The sequence below is a fragment of the Macaca thibetana genome, chromosome 4 (assembly GCF_024542745.1).
Source record: "Macaca thibetana thibetana isolate TM-01 chromosome 4, ASM2454274v1, whole genome shotgun sequence".
NCBI classification, from domain to species: Eukaryota; Metazoa; Chordata; class Mammalia; order Primates; family Cercopithecidae; genus Macaca; species Macaca thibetana.
This window is the reverse complement of record NC_065581.1, coordinates 135,994,210-136,015,639: the sequence shown is the minus strand read 5'-3', so window position 1 is coordinate 136,015,639 and position 21,430 is coordinate 135,994,210. Positions and strand designations below refer to the sequence as shown.

Sequence of the window (21,430 nt, the reverse complement as noted above, 5' to 3'; positions counted from 1 at the left end):
TAATTTGCTGCCTATTTCTTATGGCTTTTAATAGCACCACTGTTTAGGACTGAATGTTTTTATGTTGCTTTTGAAATTTTCATGAGTCTTTCATATTGTTCAGAGCAGAATTGTAGAAAATGTACCACTTACATTTAAGAAACAATGTACGATATCTTTAGTCTTACATCTATTTAAAAATAAAGCATTTTCAAAAGACCCATGAACTCCCAACAATGAGATTAACTACATGTGCCATTTGAGATGTGAGTCTAATATTCAGTGTTCTTTTGTTTTGTTTTAAATTTTTTAAAAGGAGTGTGCTCCTGTTATGCATTCTTAAGGTGATTTATCCCCTAACTTTGCTGTTACAAACTCTGACGGTCTCTTGTCTTTCCTCAGGTGAATGTGGAAGGCATCCACTGTGACAGATGCCAGCCTGGCAAATTCGGACTCGATGCCAAGAATCCACTTGGCTGCAGCAGCTGCTATTGCTTCGGCACTACTACTCAGTGCTCTGAAGCAAAAGGACTGATCCGGACGTGGGTGAGTAGGGAACTGCTGAGCCATGTAATGGTATCATGTTAGTTCCTGCTGGTGTCTTTTAGTCAGGCACTAAGGGGTAGTAGGAAATGGCAAAACATTTAAGTAACCTTTTCCTCTGTGAACATTTAGGAACAGCGAAGGGGTCACGTGCCATTAGACAGTTGGAGTAAAAGCCTTTCTTATTTGTTCTTAAAAGTAGTTGACTTATTATTGATAAGGAAATAGATGCCAAGTGAAAAAGAGGAACCTTGTCCAGGAAGCATTATGTTTTGGGATGGGAAGAGTGAGGGCACCAGAGCATGAACGTTGATGTCAGCTAACGCAGCAATGGGAACCAGAACTTGTCACACATTCATTCCAACCAACCTTAGGCAATCATGATTTTTGGAGTGGAAGCATGTTCATTTTTGATTTTCCTTTAACCCTTTCTACATTTAGATTCCATTTGTGTTAGTGTGAAAGGCTCCAGTGTTCACAGATACTGTGGTTTTCACTATGTGAATTAGTCAAAAAGATTTATGTCCTGCCATGCTTGCCCACTATGTGTGAGTTCTGTTGCATGTGAGAACATCATCAGAATGGGGATAGGGACTGCAGATAGACATGCAGTTCATAACTTAGTTTTAAATAAATGTCCAAAAGCGTAAATTCAGCCTTCTGCTGTATTTTGACCCCTTGCAGGTGACTCTGAAGGCTGAGCAGACCATTCTACCCCTGGTAGATGAGGCTCTGCAGCACACGACCACCAAGGGCATTGTTTTTCAACATCCAGAGATTGTTGCCCACATGGACCTGATGAGAGAAGATCTCCACTGGGAACCTTTTTATTGGAAACTTCCAGAACAATTTGAAGGAAAGAAGGTAAGCACAAGAACTTTAATGTCAAGTGAGAACAAGATAAAATCTTGTTTTTAGAATCACAACATTTGGAGATTTATCCAATTCCTCATTCTTCTTTTTATTTTGTCAGTTGATGGCCTATGGGGGCAAACTCAAGTATGCAATCTATTTCGAGGCTCGGGAAGAAACAGGTTTCTCTACATATAATCCTCAAGTGATCATTCGAGGTGGGACACCTACTCATGCTAGAATTATCGTCAGGCATATGGCTGCTCCTTTGATTGGCCAATTGACAAGGCATGAAATTGAAATGACAGAGGTAAAGTTATTCATTGTTTGGTGAAAAGATGCCAATGGTTTCGCATTCGGTTTTGTCAGAGTGATTTCTCTTCTTCTTAACAGAAAGAATGGAAATATTATGGGGACGATCCTCGAGTTCATAGAACTGTGACCCGAGAAGACTTCTTGGATATACTATATGATATTCATTACATTCTTATCAAGGCTACTTATGGAAATTTCATGCGACAAAGCAGGTAAACTGTAATAGAAAATATTCAAGCTCTTATTTTAGAATCTGTAGGGAAGGTTACTGACCTACAGATATCAGATAAGAAAGATTGGAAAGTGGTTGGTTTTGCAGTATAATGATAGAAGACAAACCACAGTGGCTTCCCGGTGACCTGGAAGAAGTTACTGTCATTCATCAGAAAAGAAAAATAGCATGAGAAGCAAGTTAAAGGGAAAAAAATATTTGGAATTCACTGCAGACATAGTGAGTTTAAGATGCCAGTCATAAATTCAGGAGATCATATACTGTAGGGCAGGTAAAATTAGCTGTTGTGCTATTAACGGACTATAAGAGTGCTGAGAAAGCGACTTTCTTCACCCATCAGGTGAACTAGGCAGGGCCAAGTTGATCCAGTCTCCTCCAACCATGGGCATTATCTGTTCACTCCAGTGTGCAACACAATGTTGTCATTTTCCCTATGCATCATGATGAGAAATGATTCTGAATCACTTTGAAAAAATCACACAGAACAGCAAGAATGAATGCAATGTTGTCGAACCTACATGATGGGAATACTTCAAGGGAGTTGTCCATGTCTTCTTATGACCCAAATTGGCCAGTTGAAATGAGGTTTGTTGGGTCTGACACTTAGGACCACACTGGGGACATTCATGATACCAGTGTCGGTGGAGTCCAGGGGCAGAAATCATCTCAAACTTTTAAAGAAAGAATGTGACACATGAACCCAATATTATGAATGTAAAGTATTATTTTCCATGGATATAATTGTAAAAAGAAGGAATAACATAGTGTCAAAAGTAAAGAAATGATTGTTTAATTTGAAAGAGTGTGTTTACAGACCATGGGAAAGGATTAGTAACGAGGAAAATATTAAAATGTGAAATAAAGAGAGAATAACTAATAGAGGAACCAGGAGACTTCCACATCATGAGCCCTCATGGTCATATTGCTTGAGTGGAAGGTTCACCTTATCCAATGGGATAAAATGAGAAATCGCACAGATGTAGGTAAGTTTCATACCACAGAGGCAGAAAGTTGAACTGAGTTCATATATGAGATCTCATTTTCTCTTTCACATCAGTTTCTGTTACAGTATTAAGAATACAGAATCAATATATGTTTGTAAATAGTCTTATGTAATAAATTCCTAGACCTGCCTAGGAAAGCAAAACAGAAAAATTATGAAGCCTCTCAATGGCCAACTAATGAATATAAAAATACTATTTTTCAAATGTTTATACTGTAATAAGCACACAAGACAGCAGAAAATCTTTTATTTCATGCAGAAGATCCATAATGCTTTTCTGTTCATGTAGAGACTTCTAGTAAAAGAGTAAATCAAGGACCAAAATTCACTTTTATATCTGTATTCTTTTGGCTTCCTTTTGATATTTCTCACTATAACAGGAGATTTTTTTATATGAAATAATAAAAAAAGCATATACTTAAAAAATGCTGTCAGCTATACTGTTAATTATTTTAGAATATCAAATGTAAATTAGGTGACAGAAGCCATAGCATATTTGCATGTCTTAGAAAATAGCAGGTAATTTCGTGAGTTTGCAAATAGATTATTTTGCAAATGGTTCTGTACTGCAGTAAGAGTTTGGTAGTAAACAGAACATCTTGTTAGTGGAACTGATAGAAACAATATTGTCATTCATCTTTAATTATACTTTCTTTGCTCCTCTCCCACCAATTTCACCTTCCTACACTGTGACACTTTGTCTTTTCTTCCCCCTGCCGCCCCATGTCTTTTTCTTTTGTCACACTGTTTTACATCCCTCACTAAATGAGATCCTTTGGTTTAATTGACCATTTTTTTGAAACTTTAGAATACATTTTTCCTAATCTCAGTAAAAACTAGGGTCATAGTCTCACAATACTAAGAACAAATAAAGCGTGTCATCAGCATTTGATTTTGTAAGGCAGTGGAATTGTGGCAAAGGTTTTTAAAAGGCTTAAATAGTCCCTCTAAAGTAATTAAAATAACCCTGTATCTTTATTTATTCAATTATAAATTTAAATCTCAAAAGCAGAGAGTTTAAGAGTTTATATGCGATTTGAGATTTGAACTTTGTACATTGTATCAGTGCTGGCATTATCTTTTTTCTTTGCCTTTGTTTCCTTTTATAAAGTTTAATTTAAGGAAATAGCAACTTTTGCATTTCAGTATTCATTTTAATGGAAGCTGGAGTTTGGCCAAATCCCTGATCCAATCAAGGCCATTGCCCTCTAATCCCCTGAAAAGAAACGGTGTATTACAAAAATATTTGTTGTTGCTGCCATTCAAGCTTCACTTGATTTGTAAACACTTGCTGGTCTGTTATGTGCATTCGTGTGCAAGAGAAAGGAGAATGAAGCCAGTAGCTCCTCTGGCTATAAAATTCCATGGAGATGCCAATGCAAAGTTACCTTCTTACTCCCGCAGAGAGCCCAGAGAACATAAGGGAGGTCTTTCTTACAGGAGGGGAGTGGTTTGTTTACAGCTTACCACCACTGTGTGTACTTATAGGGAGCAGAGAGTGAAACTTGAATTTTAATTCAATGTGTGTTTCATCAAGACCAGTCTTCAGAGTGCAGATTACAATGCTAGCAAAGCCAGAACATGCATTCATAATTCAGTTTCAATAAAACCTACTATGCTTGTTATAAAGTTTTGATTCAAACTCCTTAAACTACTGGAGGTAACTTTTATTTGAAGCAAAACTATTCATTGTCACATTTTAATTTGAAGCAAAACTATTCATTGCCACATTTTAAAGTTTATTTGCCAAACATGTTTGTGTTACCAGTTAGTCCATCATAAAACAGTCCCAGTTTATGGACTACATATATTTTTTAATGAAAAGGGTATTAATATGTTATCTTCAATTATGATTTTCTTTTCAATTACAATGACTATTCACCATCAGAAAAGGTGAGTTAAGTTACTTGAAGGAATTATTTAATAAAGTTAAAATATTATTTTGAATCATTATTTATCCTCAGAAAGATATCTATATTATTAGATTATGCGTGATCATTATTTTCTAGGTGGTTTTCTAAAGTTCTTGAAAGGTCATTCAGAGCGTTGGGAAGAAGAAATTTGGGATAGTAGTAAATTAAAAGCAATTTCACCAGTGCCTGTGCGAAATAATCGAATGGGGAATGATCTTGGGTTGTCTGTTTGCAAGAATATAGATGTCTAATTAATTGGCCATGTCTACCTGAAACCACTGACATTTTAAAAAATAGGGGAAAAGTTATCAACAGGATATAAGACATCCAATATACTGAACTTCCTATGATTTATGTGACTCTTTTGCTAATATGTACTCTTAACATTTGAGGAAGCAAAAATGCAATATTAGGATGTGGTACATGAGTCTCAGAAATTTAAACAGCTTCAAAACAATGTTAATTATCTTGATCTAATCATCCCACAATTTATCTATGTATCAAAATATCACATTGTTTCAATAAATGCAATTGACCCTTGAACAACATGGTGGTTAGGAGCATCAACCCCATCTCATGCAGTCAGAAATCCACATATAACTTTTGATACCTTCAAAACTTAACTACTAATAGCCTCCTGTTGAACAGAAGCCATACTGATAACATAGTAGATTAACATATATTTGTGTAGGTATTATATACTCTATTCTTATAATAAAGTGAGCTAAAGAAAATAAAATGTTATTAAGAAAATAATAAGGACTGGGCTCAGTGGCTCATGCCTGTAATCGTACCACTTTGGGAGGCCAAAGCAGGCAGATCACTTGAGGCCAACAGTTCTGTCTTAATTTAATAATTCTCTTAATTTAATACTTAATTTAGGAGAGCTAAATAATTAAACATGAGGCCAAAGTACATAAGAAAGCGGCAGTCTTTTATTGCAAATATGCACACACTCTCAGGCGAGGTTCTCTGGTCCTCAGGTATGGGGCCAGGGAAGTCGCGCCGGTGCTCTGGGGTGAGGTTCTCCAGTCCACAAGTAGGAGGGGCCGAAGAAGTCACGCCGGCTCCTGCCGGCAGCAGACTTTTATGCATTGGTACTGGAAGGGGGAGGGCAGTGGGTGGGATAAGGGCGTGATAGGGGTGTCTCCATAGGCGTGGCCGGGTAAGTTTGTATCTCTTTGGATTGACGTCACCTGGCGCATGCTTGGTTGATCTGCATCTTCCCGGGTGCCGGCTGCATTTTCCTGCGGGGGAAAGATGGTGAGGAAGAACCCGGAAGAAACATGGATTGTGCCTTACTTGTTCACCTTCCTCCATCTTGTCCTTTCTCCCTCACCCAAACAAGTTCGAGACCAGCCTGGCCGACAAGATAAAACCCGTTTCTACTAAAAATACAATAATTAGCTGAGCATGTTGTTGCACACCTGTAATCCCAGCTACTCAGGAGGCTGAGGCAGGAGAATCACTTGAACGTGGTAGGCAGAGGTTGTAGTGAGCCAAGATTATGCCACTACACTCCAGCCTGGGTGACGGAGTGAGAGTCGGTCTCAAAAAAATAAATAAAATAATAAAATAAAATAATAAGAAAATATATTAAGTGGCGGTGGATCATTGTAAAGGTCTTCAACCTCATTGTCTTCATTTTGAGCAGACTAAAGAGGAGGAGGAAGAAGAGGAGGGGTTGGTCCTGCTGTCTCCGGGTAGCAGACATGGAAGAAAATCCCCATATAAGTGAACCCATGCAGTTCAAGCCCATATTGTTCAAGGGTCAACTTATGTACAATTATTATTTGTCAATTAAAAACAAAAAGACAATAGAACATACTTGAGGTTGACAAAAACCTGAGAAGGATATCGCTGTAGGATTGAGTGTTTACTAGGTGATCTTAACTGACTGTCCTGGTAATCTAAGTACATTCTCGCTGTTTCTAGGATTTCTGAAATCTCAATGGAGGTAGCTGAACAAGGACGTAGAACAGCAGTGACTCCTCCAGCTCACTTGATTGAAAAATGTGATTGCCCCCTGGGCTATTCTGGCCTGTCCTGTGAGGTAAGGTAGCTCCTACTAACCTGCTTAATCTCAACTCACTTCAGGAGCTAAATGGAAATACTCCCAGAAGTACGTTTACTGCATACTTATTCTTAATCTGTTTTATTTAATCTTCCACTCACAGTGTGAGTCACAGTGGCAAGAGGATAATGTTATCGATACTTAGTACAAATCACACCTGAAGGGAAATAGTTGATAAAAAATGTAAAAATTTGTGAAAATATTTACCAATCAGGAATTAAGAATGTTTTAGTAAGCCGCTTTATTATAACTGATCTATTTTCTTGGACCACTTCTGAAGAGTTAGAGACTTTTAAACTGCAATGATTAGGAGATAGGATTATACTGGGTTTTGAAAATATTTTTATATAGAACATGACAAAACTTGTACACTAAATAGCAGGCTGCTCTCTTTAACATAAGCTTCTCAGGGAAGCATACATTTGTTCCAACAGTGCTGCTGTAAGTCATTACATTTGTAAAACTATCTTTTTTTTTACTTTTTTTTTTTTTTTTTTTTTTTCTGAGACGAAGTTTTGCTCTGTCGCCCAGGCTGGAGTGCAGTGGCGCAATCTTGGCTCACTGCAAACTCCACTTCCCAGGTTCACGCCATTCTCCTGCTTCAGCCTCCTGAGTGGCTGGGACTACAAGCGCCTGCCACCACGCCTGGCTAATTTTTTGTATTTTTAGTAGAGATGGGGTTTCACCGTGTTAGCCAGGATAGTCTCCATCTCCTGACCTCATGATCCGCCCACCTCGGCCTTCCAAAATGCTGGGATTACAGGCATGAGCCACCGCGCCCGGCCTTTTTTCACATTTTAAAAGTAATTTTAAAACTGCTTTTTAATAAACTTTCTGGGATATTCTCTTGTCTGCCTTCAGGATTGTCAAATTTCTTAGGATCTTCACCTTCTGAAAGTTGATTTAATTTCTATAATTATGAAATATGAATAGAAACAGTATGAATTAAGGGAGGTGGAATGAATGGATGAGAAACTGCCCTGGATTTGAATCTCAACTTCGCCATATAGTAAGCCTGAGGCCCTGCACAGGGTACTGCACCTCTTCAGGCTTTAGCAGGTAGACACCAAGTCCCTGAGTAACCACCACTACACTTTCACCTCTCCCGCAGACCCTGCAGTCTGAAGCCTGGCATGGGAGGGACCTCCAGGACTGCTCCAGCCCTGCAGCTGGGATTCTTTCTCATTAGTCAGGCTGGCTGTGCTCACAGCATACCAGTCAGATATTATTAATATCTCCCTCACCTATAGCCTCAGAGTCTTATGAAGACTAAATGAGCTGTGAACGTTAAGGATCCATCACAGCACCTGGTGTGTAGATGATGTAAGTTTTGATGGTTAATATTATTATTAATGTAATCACTAGTTATGTCTCCATGTACTGATTCGGTTATAAACAATTTTATACATCTTATTTTGTAAATAGGATTTGAGAAGTTTTATTAAGTATGGTACATGAAACAGATGATAACACTAGGTCAAAGCTGAAGTGCAACTTAAAAATAATGAGTATGCATTTCCTGAGAGGGACATGACATCATGAAAAGAAAAAGAAATTTAGTTTCAGTGAATCCTACCTAGTTGCACTACTAGGACAGGGTACTTGCTCTGTTTCTTGCTAAATCTTGACTTTTTACCTATACATCGTAAGGATTGATTTAAATGGAAACGTATGTGTGAAAGTCTCGTTACAAACTGACATGCCATTCAGCTTCGTTACCATCACATGGATTCCACATTGTTCAAGGAAAAATTTTATAGAATAACTGCAACTACTTTGTGACACAAGCTTTAAATAATTTTCTAGCCTTTCTTGTGACTGCTCTGAAGGGCAATATTTATTTACCTGTGTCCATTTTGAGCTAATAAATAATCAAGTAATCCATCTCCTTATTAAATCATATCTCCTACATCTATTTATACACACACCAGTAAACTTAAACTGGTAAGCACTGCTTATACAGTAAGCACTGCTCTTTCCAATATACGTATGTACACATAGTATATGGGTGAAAACTGAGACCATGTGGCACATATAAAATGAGTGACCTTTCCAGTGAGCATTGAAGATTTTAAAATGGAAGACAGAAAGAATGTGAGATTTTTCTAGAGAAAAGATGGAATTTCCTTTATCCTAGGTAGTGTTTGGTTTTACTTTTAACTGTGTGCACTTGTGATCAACACTCTTAATTACTATAGACCTTCGTTATTACATAGGTATCCAATCTATAAAATGACAGATTGAGTTGAAGTTCTAAAATTATCTGATTCTGCAATATTATTTTGCTATAGAAAATATTCAGTAAGTAGTCAAGGCTGACCTTTAGATATCCTGAAGAAAAGGTTATTATAGCTATATTTTTCTGGATTTATTTAAAATAATACTATTCACTTGTGAACAAAAATGTTAGTAGAATAGCAAATTATTTTCATGCAACCAACCTTCCATTCTGGATTTAAAATGTTAAAAACTTTTCTTCACATGATTGATAGACTTTTTAAATAATACATTCAAATACATGCTTTCCCATTAATTTGAGTCATTTTCCATCATTATATGAAAATGTAAATGAGCACAAATAAAGCAAATGATAAATGAAAATCAGGAAAAACTAAGAATATGTACAAATTGTCATCTGCGTTTGTGGCTTCACCGTCCCATGACTTTCACTTAAGCATCTATTTACAGACAGTAATTGCAGTAATATCTTAGTAGAGAGATTAGAAATAAAGGCCTGTCTCTCATAATAAGGTACCTGAAGTGTTTTCCACAACCCATGGCCTCTAATCCATAATACGTCTTATTTATAATTCATCTTGATTCCTAAGTGTCATTACCCAGGCATAAAATCTTATCATCAAAGCAAGAGCTCAGGACAGTTTTGAAATAATACATCCCATTCCAGTAACATATGCTTTGGGTCATGAACACAGAAAGCAATTCCTCTACAATATTTTTACAAAATGTATAGTATTCTAGAGATGTCTGCATCTACAGGCTATTTTATTTCATGTTTTAATCCACAATATGGTTGCAAGTAAACAAAATTAAGTATCAGTTACTGCTAAAATATAGCCAGTTGTAAAGACACTTAGCCTTTGCCTGTTACCTGTACTGTGATGACACTGCAGCCGTGGTCATTAAAAATGTTAGTTCTAGAAATGCCTAATTATTCTAATTTACTGTTCCCGAAGGGTCCAGATTACCTTCAGGAGTCAAACAAAGGACACCATTTCCTCACCAAATGTCTTGGTGTTGGAGCCCTTGAGTTTGTTATGCTTTATTTAACCTGCCTTTGAGTTACATTAAATGTAGGTTATTGCCCAAACTGACCTAAACTGAGCTCTATGCAGTTAAAAGGTTATATGCAGGTATCATTCTGACTTATGACTTTCTTAAAAATGGAAACTATTCAGCATTGCATGTGCAGCTCTCTGCAGTAATATGGAAATCAGAAATTTGTCAGTGATCTCAAGGTCGTGTTTTCATAGTTTCAGCTTCTATCCTCTCTTCCCATATTTTAATAGGGCTTTAGGCTCACAGTTGAATGGCCTGTGTGTATCGGGTCGCCACTCAGAAGCTGTCCCTTGTGGCTACTAAAACTGATTTTTTTAAATCTCCAAATAATTTATACCTATCGTCAACTCATAAACCCAAAAGGCAAAATGTAAAAATAGTCTTAGCTACTTACACATGCACACATCTATCCTTTATCACTTCTGTTGCACACCGGAGACCCAAAGTCTCTGTTTTCATGTACAGACAAGTTTTGAGGAAATGGCATGGGTAAGTTATATTATAATTTTGTTTACAAATATAACCTAAAACAATCATGGTGTCTTTATTTGTAGTTTATTTCCAGCAATTACATTGAAAAAACTATTTGAAATAGAGAAACCTATTGATTTATGTATGTCAACTATTAAACATACTTTATCTCAAGTTATCCTCATATCAACCCTGTGAAAAACAGAACCTACCATTGATTGAGTGCTTACTATCTCCCGTACCTTTCCCAATACAGTTACACCAACATCATCGACTATAATTTATGATCTCCATTTTACAGGTGAGAGAATTGAAGCCCATGATCACACACCCACACAGCAATTCAAACCTCAGTGAGTCTGTTCCCAAAACCTAGGTAAACTTGTACTCAGCTATTATATTATACAGTCATGTGCTGCTTAACGACAGGGATACGTTCTGAGAAATGTGTTGTTAGGTGATTTCTTCATTGTGCAAACATCATGGAGTGTACATACACAAATCCAAATGGTAGAGCCTGCTACACACCTAGGCTGCATTGGATAGCCTGTTGCTCCTAGACTACGAACCTGCACAGCATGTTATTGGTACTGAATACAGTAGGCAATTGTAACATAATGGTAAGTATTTGCATATCTAAACATATTTAAACATAGCAAAGGTACAGTAAAAATATAGTTCTATAATCTTATGGGACTACTGTCGTATACATGGTCCTATCATTGACCAAAATGTCATTATGCAGCAGCATATGACTGTACAATATTCCTACATTCTAGGTGAGGAAACCGAGGCACACAGTATTCAAAACCTTACTACATACAAAGTGGTGGAACAGGAATTAAACCTGGGTCTACTGGATTGCAAAATCCATGCAAAGATACAAGATTGAGTGTTTTTATGAGCTCCAGCACAAGTATCTATTTTTATTACTAAACTCTGAAGAAAGAAAGGAGCGCAGTGTGCAGCCCTGAGCCTAGAATATGATGGCTGTCTACTGTCTGCTTCATTCTCTCCTCTCTACCCTCCCACATTTTTGTGTAAATTCGATCTGATGTTTTGATGAAACAATACATTATGGAAATAAATTAAAGATAGAGGAGAGCAGAAGAAAATTGAGCCATGAATAATTTCAACACTGAGGAAGAGAACTTTGGAAAAGTTTAAATTAGAGTAGAAATGAGGAAGAGGAGCTCAGGAAGGTATTTATTTACTTTTCTTTAATTCGCCATTGTGTTCCAGAAAGGATTTTAGATGGGACTCAAAAAGTAATTTTTTGGCTTCCAATTTAAACATAATCATTCTCATGAACTTTGTCGCAGTTAACCAAGAGGAAAAACAATCAATATTGAAAAACACCCTAAAATTTTTTTTAATTGAAAGAATGATACAAAATTATCAAGGAAAAGAGAGACTTTCTGTGTGTCTTTTTTTTTTAATGTTTTAAGTTTCTGATTTTTGCATTGTCAAATCTTCTCTCTCTCTCTCTCTCTCTCGCTACCTCATAGAAATTGAATCCATCAGGACACAAAATAAATCAAAACTAATCTAAAATGTTGAAATTGAAAGACACTTTAGAAGTCATCTGAGTTAACCTGCTCATTTGTGGGATGAGGAAACTGTGTCTCAAAGTAACTTGCCCATATCTCTCAGACAAAACTAACATAAAATGAAAGCTTCCCTATTAATTTCTTTTACAGTACCAAGGAGTGGTATGCACTTTGTTTGTTTGTTTTGTCTTGTCTTGTTTTTTGTTGAGACAGAGTCTCGCTTTGTCACTCAGGCTGGAGTGCAGTGGCCGCATCTTAGCTCACTGCAACCTCCACCTCCCAGGTTCAAGTGATTCTCGTGCTTCAGCCTCCAGGGTAGTTGGGACTACAGACACGCATCACCATGCCTGACTAATTTTTGCATTTTTAGTCAAGACATGGTTTCACCATGTTGACCAGGCTGGTCTGGAACTCCTGACCTCAAATGATCCACCCACCTCAGCCTCCCAAAATGCTGGGATTACAGGCGTGAGCCACCATGTCTGGCCTTGTCCATATGCCCTTTTAAATGCACACATGCACAGTAGAGAATAAGGAGCTTGCCAGTGATGCTGCACCCTAATAGGTTATTAGACTCTCCTAAGAGTTTTAAAACAAACCCGGGCCTCAACTCTCCCCCAAAGGAATTGAGTCCACCTCCTCTATGGGTGGACCAGACCACAGACTCCCACTGCGGGTGCTTTTCTATTGTGTCAGGCTGCCTGCCAGGGAAAGCCACAGTAATAAGAAAAATGTGTAGTGCGTTAGAGTAGACTTCACCTTAGGGCTCACCTTCACGTTTGGGCCTACAACGCTAAACTTTGTATAATTCCTCGGTGAGGAGTATTGTTTCTTGTCTTTCTTTTTCTTCCAAGATTTATTTTAAACTTTTGTTTGAGTTTAAAGTGAAGCTAGAAACTTCCTCTCAATTTGTGTGATTTTTCATACAAATTTTTATGGACAGTAATTACAGTAATAACTTAGTAAAGAGATTACAGAGATAAAGGCCTGTCTCTCATAATAACACACATGCATGCACCTAGCAAGTATGTCAATAATACAACTATGTGTGTGTGTGTGTATATATATATATATATATATATATATATATATATATATATATTTTTTTCAAGGATGAAATCCATGCACAGAAAATCCCATTTTATTCAGTGGTCAGCTTGTTAAAGAATTGGAATAAGCCACACTATGAGCCACTTTTTTTTTTTTCTTTGAGATGGAGTCTCGCTCTGTCGCCCAGGCTAGAGTGCAGTGTTGTGATCTCGGCTCACTGCCAGCTCTGCCTCCTGGGTTCACACCATTCTCCTGCCTCAACTTAAGGAGTAGCTGGAACTACAGGCCCCCGCCACCATGCCCAGCTAATTTTTTGTATTTTTAGTAGAGACGGGGATTCACCGTGTTAGCCAGGATGGTCTCAATCTCCTGACCTTGTGATCTGCCTGCCTCGGCGTCCCAAAGTGCTGGGATTATAGGCGTGAGCCACCACGCCTGGCCACTATGAACCACTTTTAAATGGATCTTGGTTTATTTCTTCAGTTATGCTTAAATTAATTCCTCAACCATCATTTCCAGTACTTATTCAATAATAATGGCAAAAATGAACCTTGGTTTTTAAACAATATGTACAAATTTTGTTAAATTATATGATTATGTCCACCGTAAGAAAAATAAGACTCAAAATATCTTGAATACTATTCTCAGTTTCTCAGTTTTGTCTGTCAGCTTGCTGAAAGTTGGGACATTATGAAATCTCATTAGAATTTCTTTTAGGATATGATAAAAGCAGAGTCTCTTGATTAAGTGCTTAATTGAGGTACTTTTGCGTTATCCAAATCTAAATAAACAAGAAGGGTGCTGGCTATTAAACTAGATCTTTTTATAAGGAGCCTCTTTGTATATTTGTCTCTGGACTGTCTAGGCCAGAACCAAAGGGATGTGGAGGCACTAGAAAATTCTTAGTCTGATATTTTTTCTTGCTTAGTCAGTGATCACTCTTCTTTCATCAATGGGCATAAGATTTTTAAGTGAAGAAAAAAATCCTACTTAACCAAGGTGGTAAAATAGTCCCCTTGTAATTCTCCTTGGGATTTGAGAAACTGACTTCCACCTTTTATTCATAAATCAAGCAATGTCTGCAGCTATGTGTGAGGAGAGGGCTGAGCCTGAAACACAAGACAGTTCTCATCCTCATTCCAGAGCTGTGGACTGCCTTCCAGAAAGCCAAAGATGTTTGTTGATACATTTTCATAATAAACCCAAATGAAGATGGAAGTCTTGATTTTGCATATGTCAGCTTCACTAGAAGTTTTCTGTTTGCTTTCAGAATTTTATTGCAAGATGAAAAAAATTATATCAGGGAAAGATAAATTTTATTGGTGGTCTAATAGTCCCAAAACATGCAGAGCTTTTATTATTTTGGATTTCTTACTTTTATAGTCTTTAAATTATATCAGTATAAATAATGCATCCATAACACTTTTTATTTAATTTTTTGCTGTGTTTCATTGGACATATGCTAGTTATCCATAAAGCACAGTAAAAGCATATTTTAGGTGTTAAAGACATTGGAATTGTCTTTATTCCATATGACAATGTTATTATTTAAAAACAAACCTCTTTTTCAAGAAAAAGACTCTTTGGAGCTCTTTCAGGCTGAGTTGTATCTACAAATAAAAGCTTTCCTTGGTTAAAGTCTGATTACACATAGATGCCGCCTGAACACCTTGGAGACCAGGAAGAAATACCCATTAGGTATCAAAATTGGCACTTGTGTTTGTAAGTGATGTTGCCCCTGCCGCAGGTAGGGGAAGGCCAGTCTGTCTTTGCAGCCACTGAAGAGCTCAAGCATTGCTAATGCAAGATTTCTAACTTGGCTGTCCTAATTGGCTTCCTTTTCTTTCAGGCATGCTTGCCAGGATTTTATCGACTGCGTTCTCAACCAGGTGGCCGCACCCCTGGACCAACCCTGGGCACCTGTGTTCCATGTCAATGTAATGGACACAGCAGCCTGTGTGACCCTGAAACATCGATATGCCAGGTAGTCCTCTGAGCCTTTCTTGAACTAGGCCCATGTGCTCATTTCTCTTTACACATGCTCAGCATCTGCACTCAGAGGCTGGCTAAACTGCAAGGGAACACAACCGTGTGTGTGAAACCAAATATGCAGGGGAAAAAGATATTCACAGAGTCTACATTTTAAAAAGTAAGGAAAAAATAACTGGGAGAACCACTGTGCGTGTCAAAAAATAGAATTTTAGCAGCATCTTAGAAGAGCACCAGAAGACATACGTATTTAGAAATTACATGTGCCTTTTTTTCTGATTATTTTCTTATAGATCAACTTTATATAAAATTTGGAAATTACAGAAAAGAATTAAGAAGAAAAAATTCACCCCAAATGCAACATAAGATAAAATTTTAATATTTTAAGTATTTCCCACCAATTTTTACATGTGTTTGTGAATAAGATTTATATAACACCATTGATGCAGTTTTATGTCTTGTCCCTTAAATTTTTACCTATCATGAGGTTGTATTATGTTGTTAGATATTATTTAAAATCTTTACAATCTTTGTTTGGATGTCCCATAATTTACCCATTTCCCTTATAATTAAGGTCACTCTTATTTTTTTATGTTTCTGCTAGCACCCTGCACTCTCTACCACTACCGTCTACATTAGAACAATCAGAACAATCATGTGTTCCACCCTTTTTATTGTAGTCACTGTAAGAAATTCAGGTTGCCCCTGTCACCACTTGTCCCCCAAACTGTAATCTGCCTACCGCTCATCTTTGTTAAGCCCATCTCCTACCTCTGCTCATCTTCTGAAACTATTCTACTGAGCCTTGTGGCACTCATGGTCAAAATAGGCAAAATCCCCTGCAGAATCCTCCTCTTCCCTCAATGTTCTCTCCACCATACTGACTGAAACCCAGCTCGCACTTCACATGCTGCTGCCCTGGCAGCCCTCTTAAGGAGTAGCCATCACCCCTTTTTTTTTTTTTTTCCTGAGACGCTGACTCTCTGTCGCCCAGGCTGGAGGGCAGTGGCGATCTTGGCTCACTGCAACCTCCACCTCCTGGGTTCAAGTGATTCTCATGCCTCAGTCTCCTGGGTAGCTGGGACTACAGGCTCACGACACTATATCTGGCTAATTTTTTGTATTTTTAGTAGAGACGGGGTTTCACCATGTTGTCTGGGCTGGTGTTGAACTCCTAACCTCAGGTAATCCATCTGCCTTGGCCTCCCAAAGTGCTGGGATTACAGGCATGACCACCACGCCCAGCTGCAGTAGCCATCACTTTCTTTCACTCTCTTCATTCCCCTGAGTCTGAAAGTGGGGCAGGATTTTCTGCTCCTCGCTGCCAGTTTTATATTATCCATCCTCCTCTACATCAGGGTCCACAACCCCTGGGCCACAGACAAATATTGGTCCGTGGCCTTTTAGAAACCGGACTACACAGCAGGAGGCAAGCAGCAGACAAAGGAGCAAGCTTCATTAGCATTTACAGCTGCTCCTCATTCCTGGCATTACTGAACTGCCTGAGCTCCACCTCCTGTCAGATCAGAGACAGCATTAGATTCTCATAGGAGCACACACCCTATTGTGAACTGCGCATGCGAGGGATCTAGGTTGTGTGCTCCTTCTGAGAATCTAATGCCTGATGATCGACGATCTGTCACTGTCTTCCATCACCCCAAGATGGAACTGTCTAGTTGCAGGAAAACAAGCTTAGGGCTCCCACTGATTCTATGTTATGGTGAGTCGTATAATTATTTCATTATATATTACAATGTAATAATAATAGAAATTAAGTACACAGTAAATGTAATGTGCTTGCATCATCACAAAACCATCCTCCAATCCTAGTCCATGGAAAAATTGCCTTCCATGAAACCAGTCCCTGGTGCCAAAAACATTGGAGACGCTCGCTGCTCTACAGCACCCAGCTTTGACTCTCATGCTTCCCTCTATGTGCGCCCCTCTCCATCTGCTTGTCGAAGTCACCTACTAACCTTTAAATACCCCACGTCCTTCCTTGCTGATTTTCCCTAATTGTCATTTTCCCTAGCACTACTCCTGTCATCATTCTTAGTGATTTTAATGTCCATAATCTTAACTCTTCCACACTCTTAACTTTCAGTTTCGTGTACCTCTCTGGTCTCCATTTGAAGCGTCCTTTTTTTTTTTTTAAACCACTGTGTCATTTCTCTCTAGTTCAATTCTTCTAAATACTTCAGCTTCAATGTGTGTAATCTCAAAATTGATGCACACACTTTTTTCTTGTTCCTTATTTCATGTTTCCACTGTAGTAACCACCTTAATAGTCATGATCCTTCATTGGTATTACTGCTTTGCAATGTTCATTTCCCTGGCTACTCCTTTACTTATTTTTCACTCAGGTGAACTCCAACACTGTGAGAATCCTATATCTCCTCCATATCTGCACCTTCTTCTTCTTTTCTTTTCTTTTTTTTTTTTTTTTTTTTTTTGAGACGGAGTCTTGCTCAGTTGCCCAGGCTGGAGTAAAGTGGTGCAATCTCAGCTCACTACAAGCTCTGCCTCCCGGGTTCAAGCCATTCTCCTGCCTCAGCCTCCCGAGTAGCTGGGACTACAGGTGCTCGCCACCATGGCTGGCTACATTTTTTGTATTTTAAGTAGAGACAGGGTTTCACCATGTTAGCCAGGATGGTCTCGATCTCCTGACCTCATGATCCATGATCATCTGCTTTGGCCTCCCAAAGTGCTGGGATTACAGGTGTAAGCCATCACGCCCAGCCACCTGCACCTCCTAAACTGAACGTGGCTGTAGAAAAAGACAATTGTGCCATCTAATCTCACCTTAAATTCATGATCACTCTCTTCAAATGGACCCTTTGTGCTGCTCTGCAATCATGCCACTTTTCTCTCATCCTTTTTCTTGTCCACATTGCTAGTTGATTATTTCATACCTTCCCCTCCATCCTCAAGCCTAAACCTCTCCTCTCACCCCCTCCAATCCTTACCCTCAGTTGATGGTGTTGCTTCTTACTTCATTGAGAATTTAGAAGCTATCAGAAGAGAGGTAACAAGCTCCCACTACTGCATGCACCCATTTTTCTGCATGTGTGCCCAATTATTATGACTCTTTTCTATTATTGTGAATGAACTATTCTTGTTTCCAGAAAAGATCACATCTTCCCCATATGTTCTCAATTCTACCCCTCTCCCACTTGACAACATCACTCTAGCTAATCTCCTCCTTCTTATCTTGTCACTTTTCTTTCCACCTTAAAAGCAAAAACAAACTCTCCTGACTCATTTCCCTTCTGAGTAACCACTTCATTCTTCTCCTTCCATACAATGGAGAGCTGTCTATCCCCTGTCTATAATTTCTCTTCATCCATTCTCCTTTGAATTACTAAAAACAGGCTATCACCTGCTCTTCTATATTGGAACCAATGGCTAATGTACGGCCACCAGTGTTCACCTTACTAGATCTAACAGCCATGTTTGCCACTGTGAATCACCCCATTCTTCTTGAAACCCTTTGCTCAATTTGCTTCCCAGGCCATGGTATTCTGGAGATGTTCAAATTCAAACACTGCTCCTTCTCAGTTTTCTTCATTACTCTGAAATCCGCGTAGTGGTATTGCTGGGACTCAATCCTTGCAGCAATTTGTTTCTCTAGCTACATTCATTCAGATGCTGATCTTACCCAGGCACATGGCTTTCTATGTTGAGATGTTTTGATATTGACATCCCACAGTATTTACTATTAAGTTTATGATTTAATTTTAGATCCAATCATTACTATGGTGTGAGGAGGTAATTTTTCTGCAGATATGTATTACCACTGTAAAGAAACATTTACTGATTAATATTTCCTTTTCCCCTTGATACATTGTTATCTCTGAACATACACAAATTTATTTTGTTGATATTAAGATGTTTCAGATAATCCATTTTGTTTTACTTACCTTTTAGTTCTTATTACAGTGTTCTGCTTACCTTCGTTTTATGTTAAGTTAACATTATCTGGTAAAACAAGGTCTTTTATTTCTCTTCTCTTCTAATTAACTAGATGCTCTTACATATTCTTCCAGCTGACATTTTTATGCACTATTTCAATCTCTTACCCAAACATGTTACTGGAATTTTGATTGGAATTAAATTAGCCTATTTGTGAAGAATTGATAAATTTACACTAGTCACTCTTCTCTATTCAGACATTTTATGTCTTACAGTAAACTGTTTTAAAGTTGTCTATATTGAGCACACATTTCTCATATTAAAATTCTTTCTATGTATCTTACATTTTCATTTTAACGGTAAACATTAGCTATTTTGTTTCAACATAGTAAATGTACTAACTGGTCATTACTGGTAAACCTTAACTATTAGAATAGGTGTTTTTACATGTATTTGATATTCAATAACTTGTTTTAGTTCTAGAGGTTTATCAATTGATTCAGTTATTGTTATGTTTACAATACTTTTTTTTTTTTTTTTTTTGAGAAGGAGTCTTGCTCTGTCACCCAGGCTAGAGTGCAGTGGTGATATCACGACTCACTGCAACCTCCACTTTCCAGGTTCAAGCGATTTTCATGCCTCAGCCTCCTGAGTAGCTGAGATTACAGGCACCTGCCACCATAACTGGCTAATTTTTGCGTTTTAGTAGAGATGGGTTTTCACCATTTTAGCCAGGCTGATCTCGAACTCCTGACCTCAAGTGGTCTGCCTGCCTCGGCCTCCCAAAGTTCTGGGATTACAGGTGTGAGCCACCACGCCTGGCCTATAATACTATTATTTGCAAATATTATAATTGTGCTTTTACTTGTCAAAAGCTATATCCGTTATAATAATAATTTCATGTTTTTTAATTATTTCCCAAAATAATCAGCTTTCTATTTTATTCTTGATTTTAATATGATTGCCTTAAGTCTTTCACCATTAAGTATGATGCTGATGTTTAGTGTAAGAAAAACATTTCTTGTCATGTTAAGAAAACTTATTTCTATTCCTAGCTTATAAATATATCCTATTTCAATCAGAATAAGATATTTAAATTAGTCATATGCTTAATTGTGGAGAGTGGGGTAGGAATGCAGATGCATTTAAGAGGTGATCCACCTTAAACAGAACCATAAATGATATTATTGACAAAATAAATAACTAATATTAGCCATCCATGAATTCCAGAAATAATTACTATCTTGCTTTAGTATACTATTTTTTCATCATCTGCTTGCCTGAAAAATTCAATAGGTAATTTGGGGGGGTTAATCTATACACATTCTTAAGCAAGAATTAAATGCATTTTTGTTATGCAATCTTCACTGGCATTTTTAACACAGTTATGTTTGCTTTATATGATTAATTTAGAAGCATTTATAAAGAATGCAATTTAATTTCATTTTTATTAGGATTAAAATTATCATCTTTATACTGTCCTCTTTTGACCAATTGATTATTATGACTACTTTTGTTCCCTAAGAATTCTAAAAGCATGTCTATTTTCTGAGTAATCCCTAGATGAAGTAAAAAATAAATACTTCCATTAAACAAACACAGCTGGTATAAACCGTTATGCTCTGAATTTTTATATTTTCTTTCATGGAACTCACAACTTTTGAATTTAGGCAACTCTGTTCATCTTTGAAATGGCCTCATGAGGCAAATAAGAAATAGCTGTTATTACTCCCACATTGTAACTGAGGAAACCGAAGCATACTGATTTCTCTTTTATGTGTAATATGGATCTCAGTTTCATATCATATCCATTATACAGAGCAATGCCTTCTACTTTGGTATAGTGGCAAGCATGAACTCTGCAGTCAAAGTGCCTTGATTCAAATCCTGGCTTCACCCCTTACTGGCAGTATGAGCCTACTCAATTTATTTAACCTTAATAAGGTCTTAGTTTCTTCATTTATATAATGAAAATAATAATAGTGCCTACTCACAGAGTTTTTGTAAGGATTTGATGAAATACTCAATAAAAGGCTTAGAACATTACTTAGTGTATGGTATGCTTCATAAAAGCAATTATGATAATGATGATCATAAAGATGATCATTACCATACACGTTATCTACCATTTATAGTTGAAGAACCAATCAGTTGATAATTGATCAAAAAATGTAAAAAAAAATGTCTAGCACTATGCTAGATTTTCTTACTGTCTTAGTCCATTTAGGATGCTGTAACAAAATATCATAA

General features: G+C 37.6%; 1 protein-coding gene across 8 annotated transcripts in view; it reads left to right on the top strand.

Moving 5' to 3' along the window:
• Window positions 1-21,430, top strand: part of LAMA2 (laminin subunit alpha 2) — a 772,685-nt gene that overhangs the window by 570,098 nt on the left and 181,157 nt on the right. For all 8 annotated transcript variants that reach the window (XM_050788287.1, XM_050788283.1, XM_050788285.1 and 5 more), the window contains 6 exons: window positions 382-525; window positions 1,207-1,386; window positions 1,496-1,684; window positions 1,768-1,901; window positions 6,773-6,890; window positions 15,129-15,263. In XM_050788287.1, the coding sequence (XP_050644244.1) occupies window positions 382-525; window positions 1,207-1,386; window positions 1,496-1,684; window positions 1,768-1,901; window positions 6,773-6,890; window positions 15,129-15,263 (900 nt within the window). The remainder of the gene's footprint in view (window positions 1-381; window positions 526-1,206; window positions 1,387-1,495; window positions 1,685-1,767; window positions 1,902-6,772; window positions 6,891-15,128; window positions 15,264-21,430) is intronic.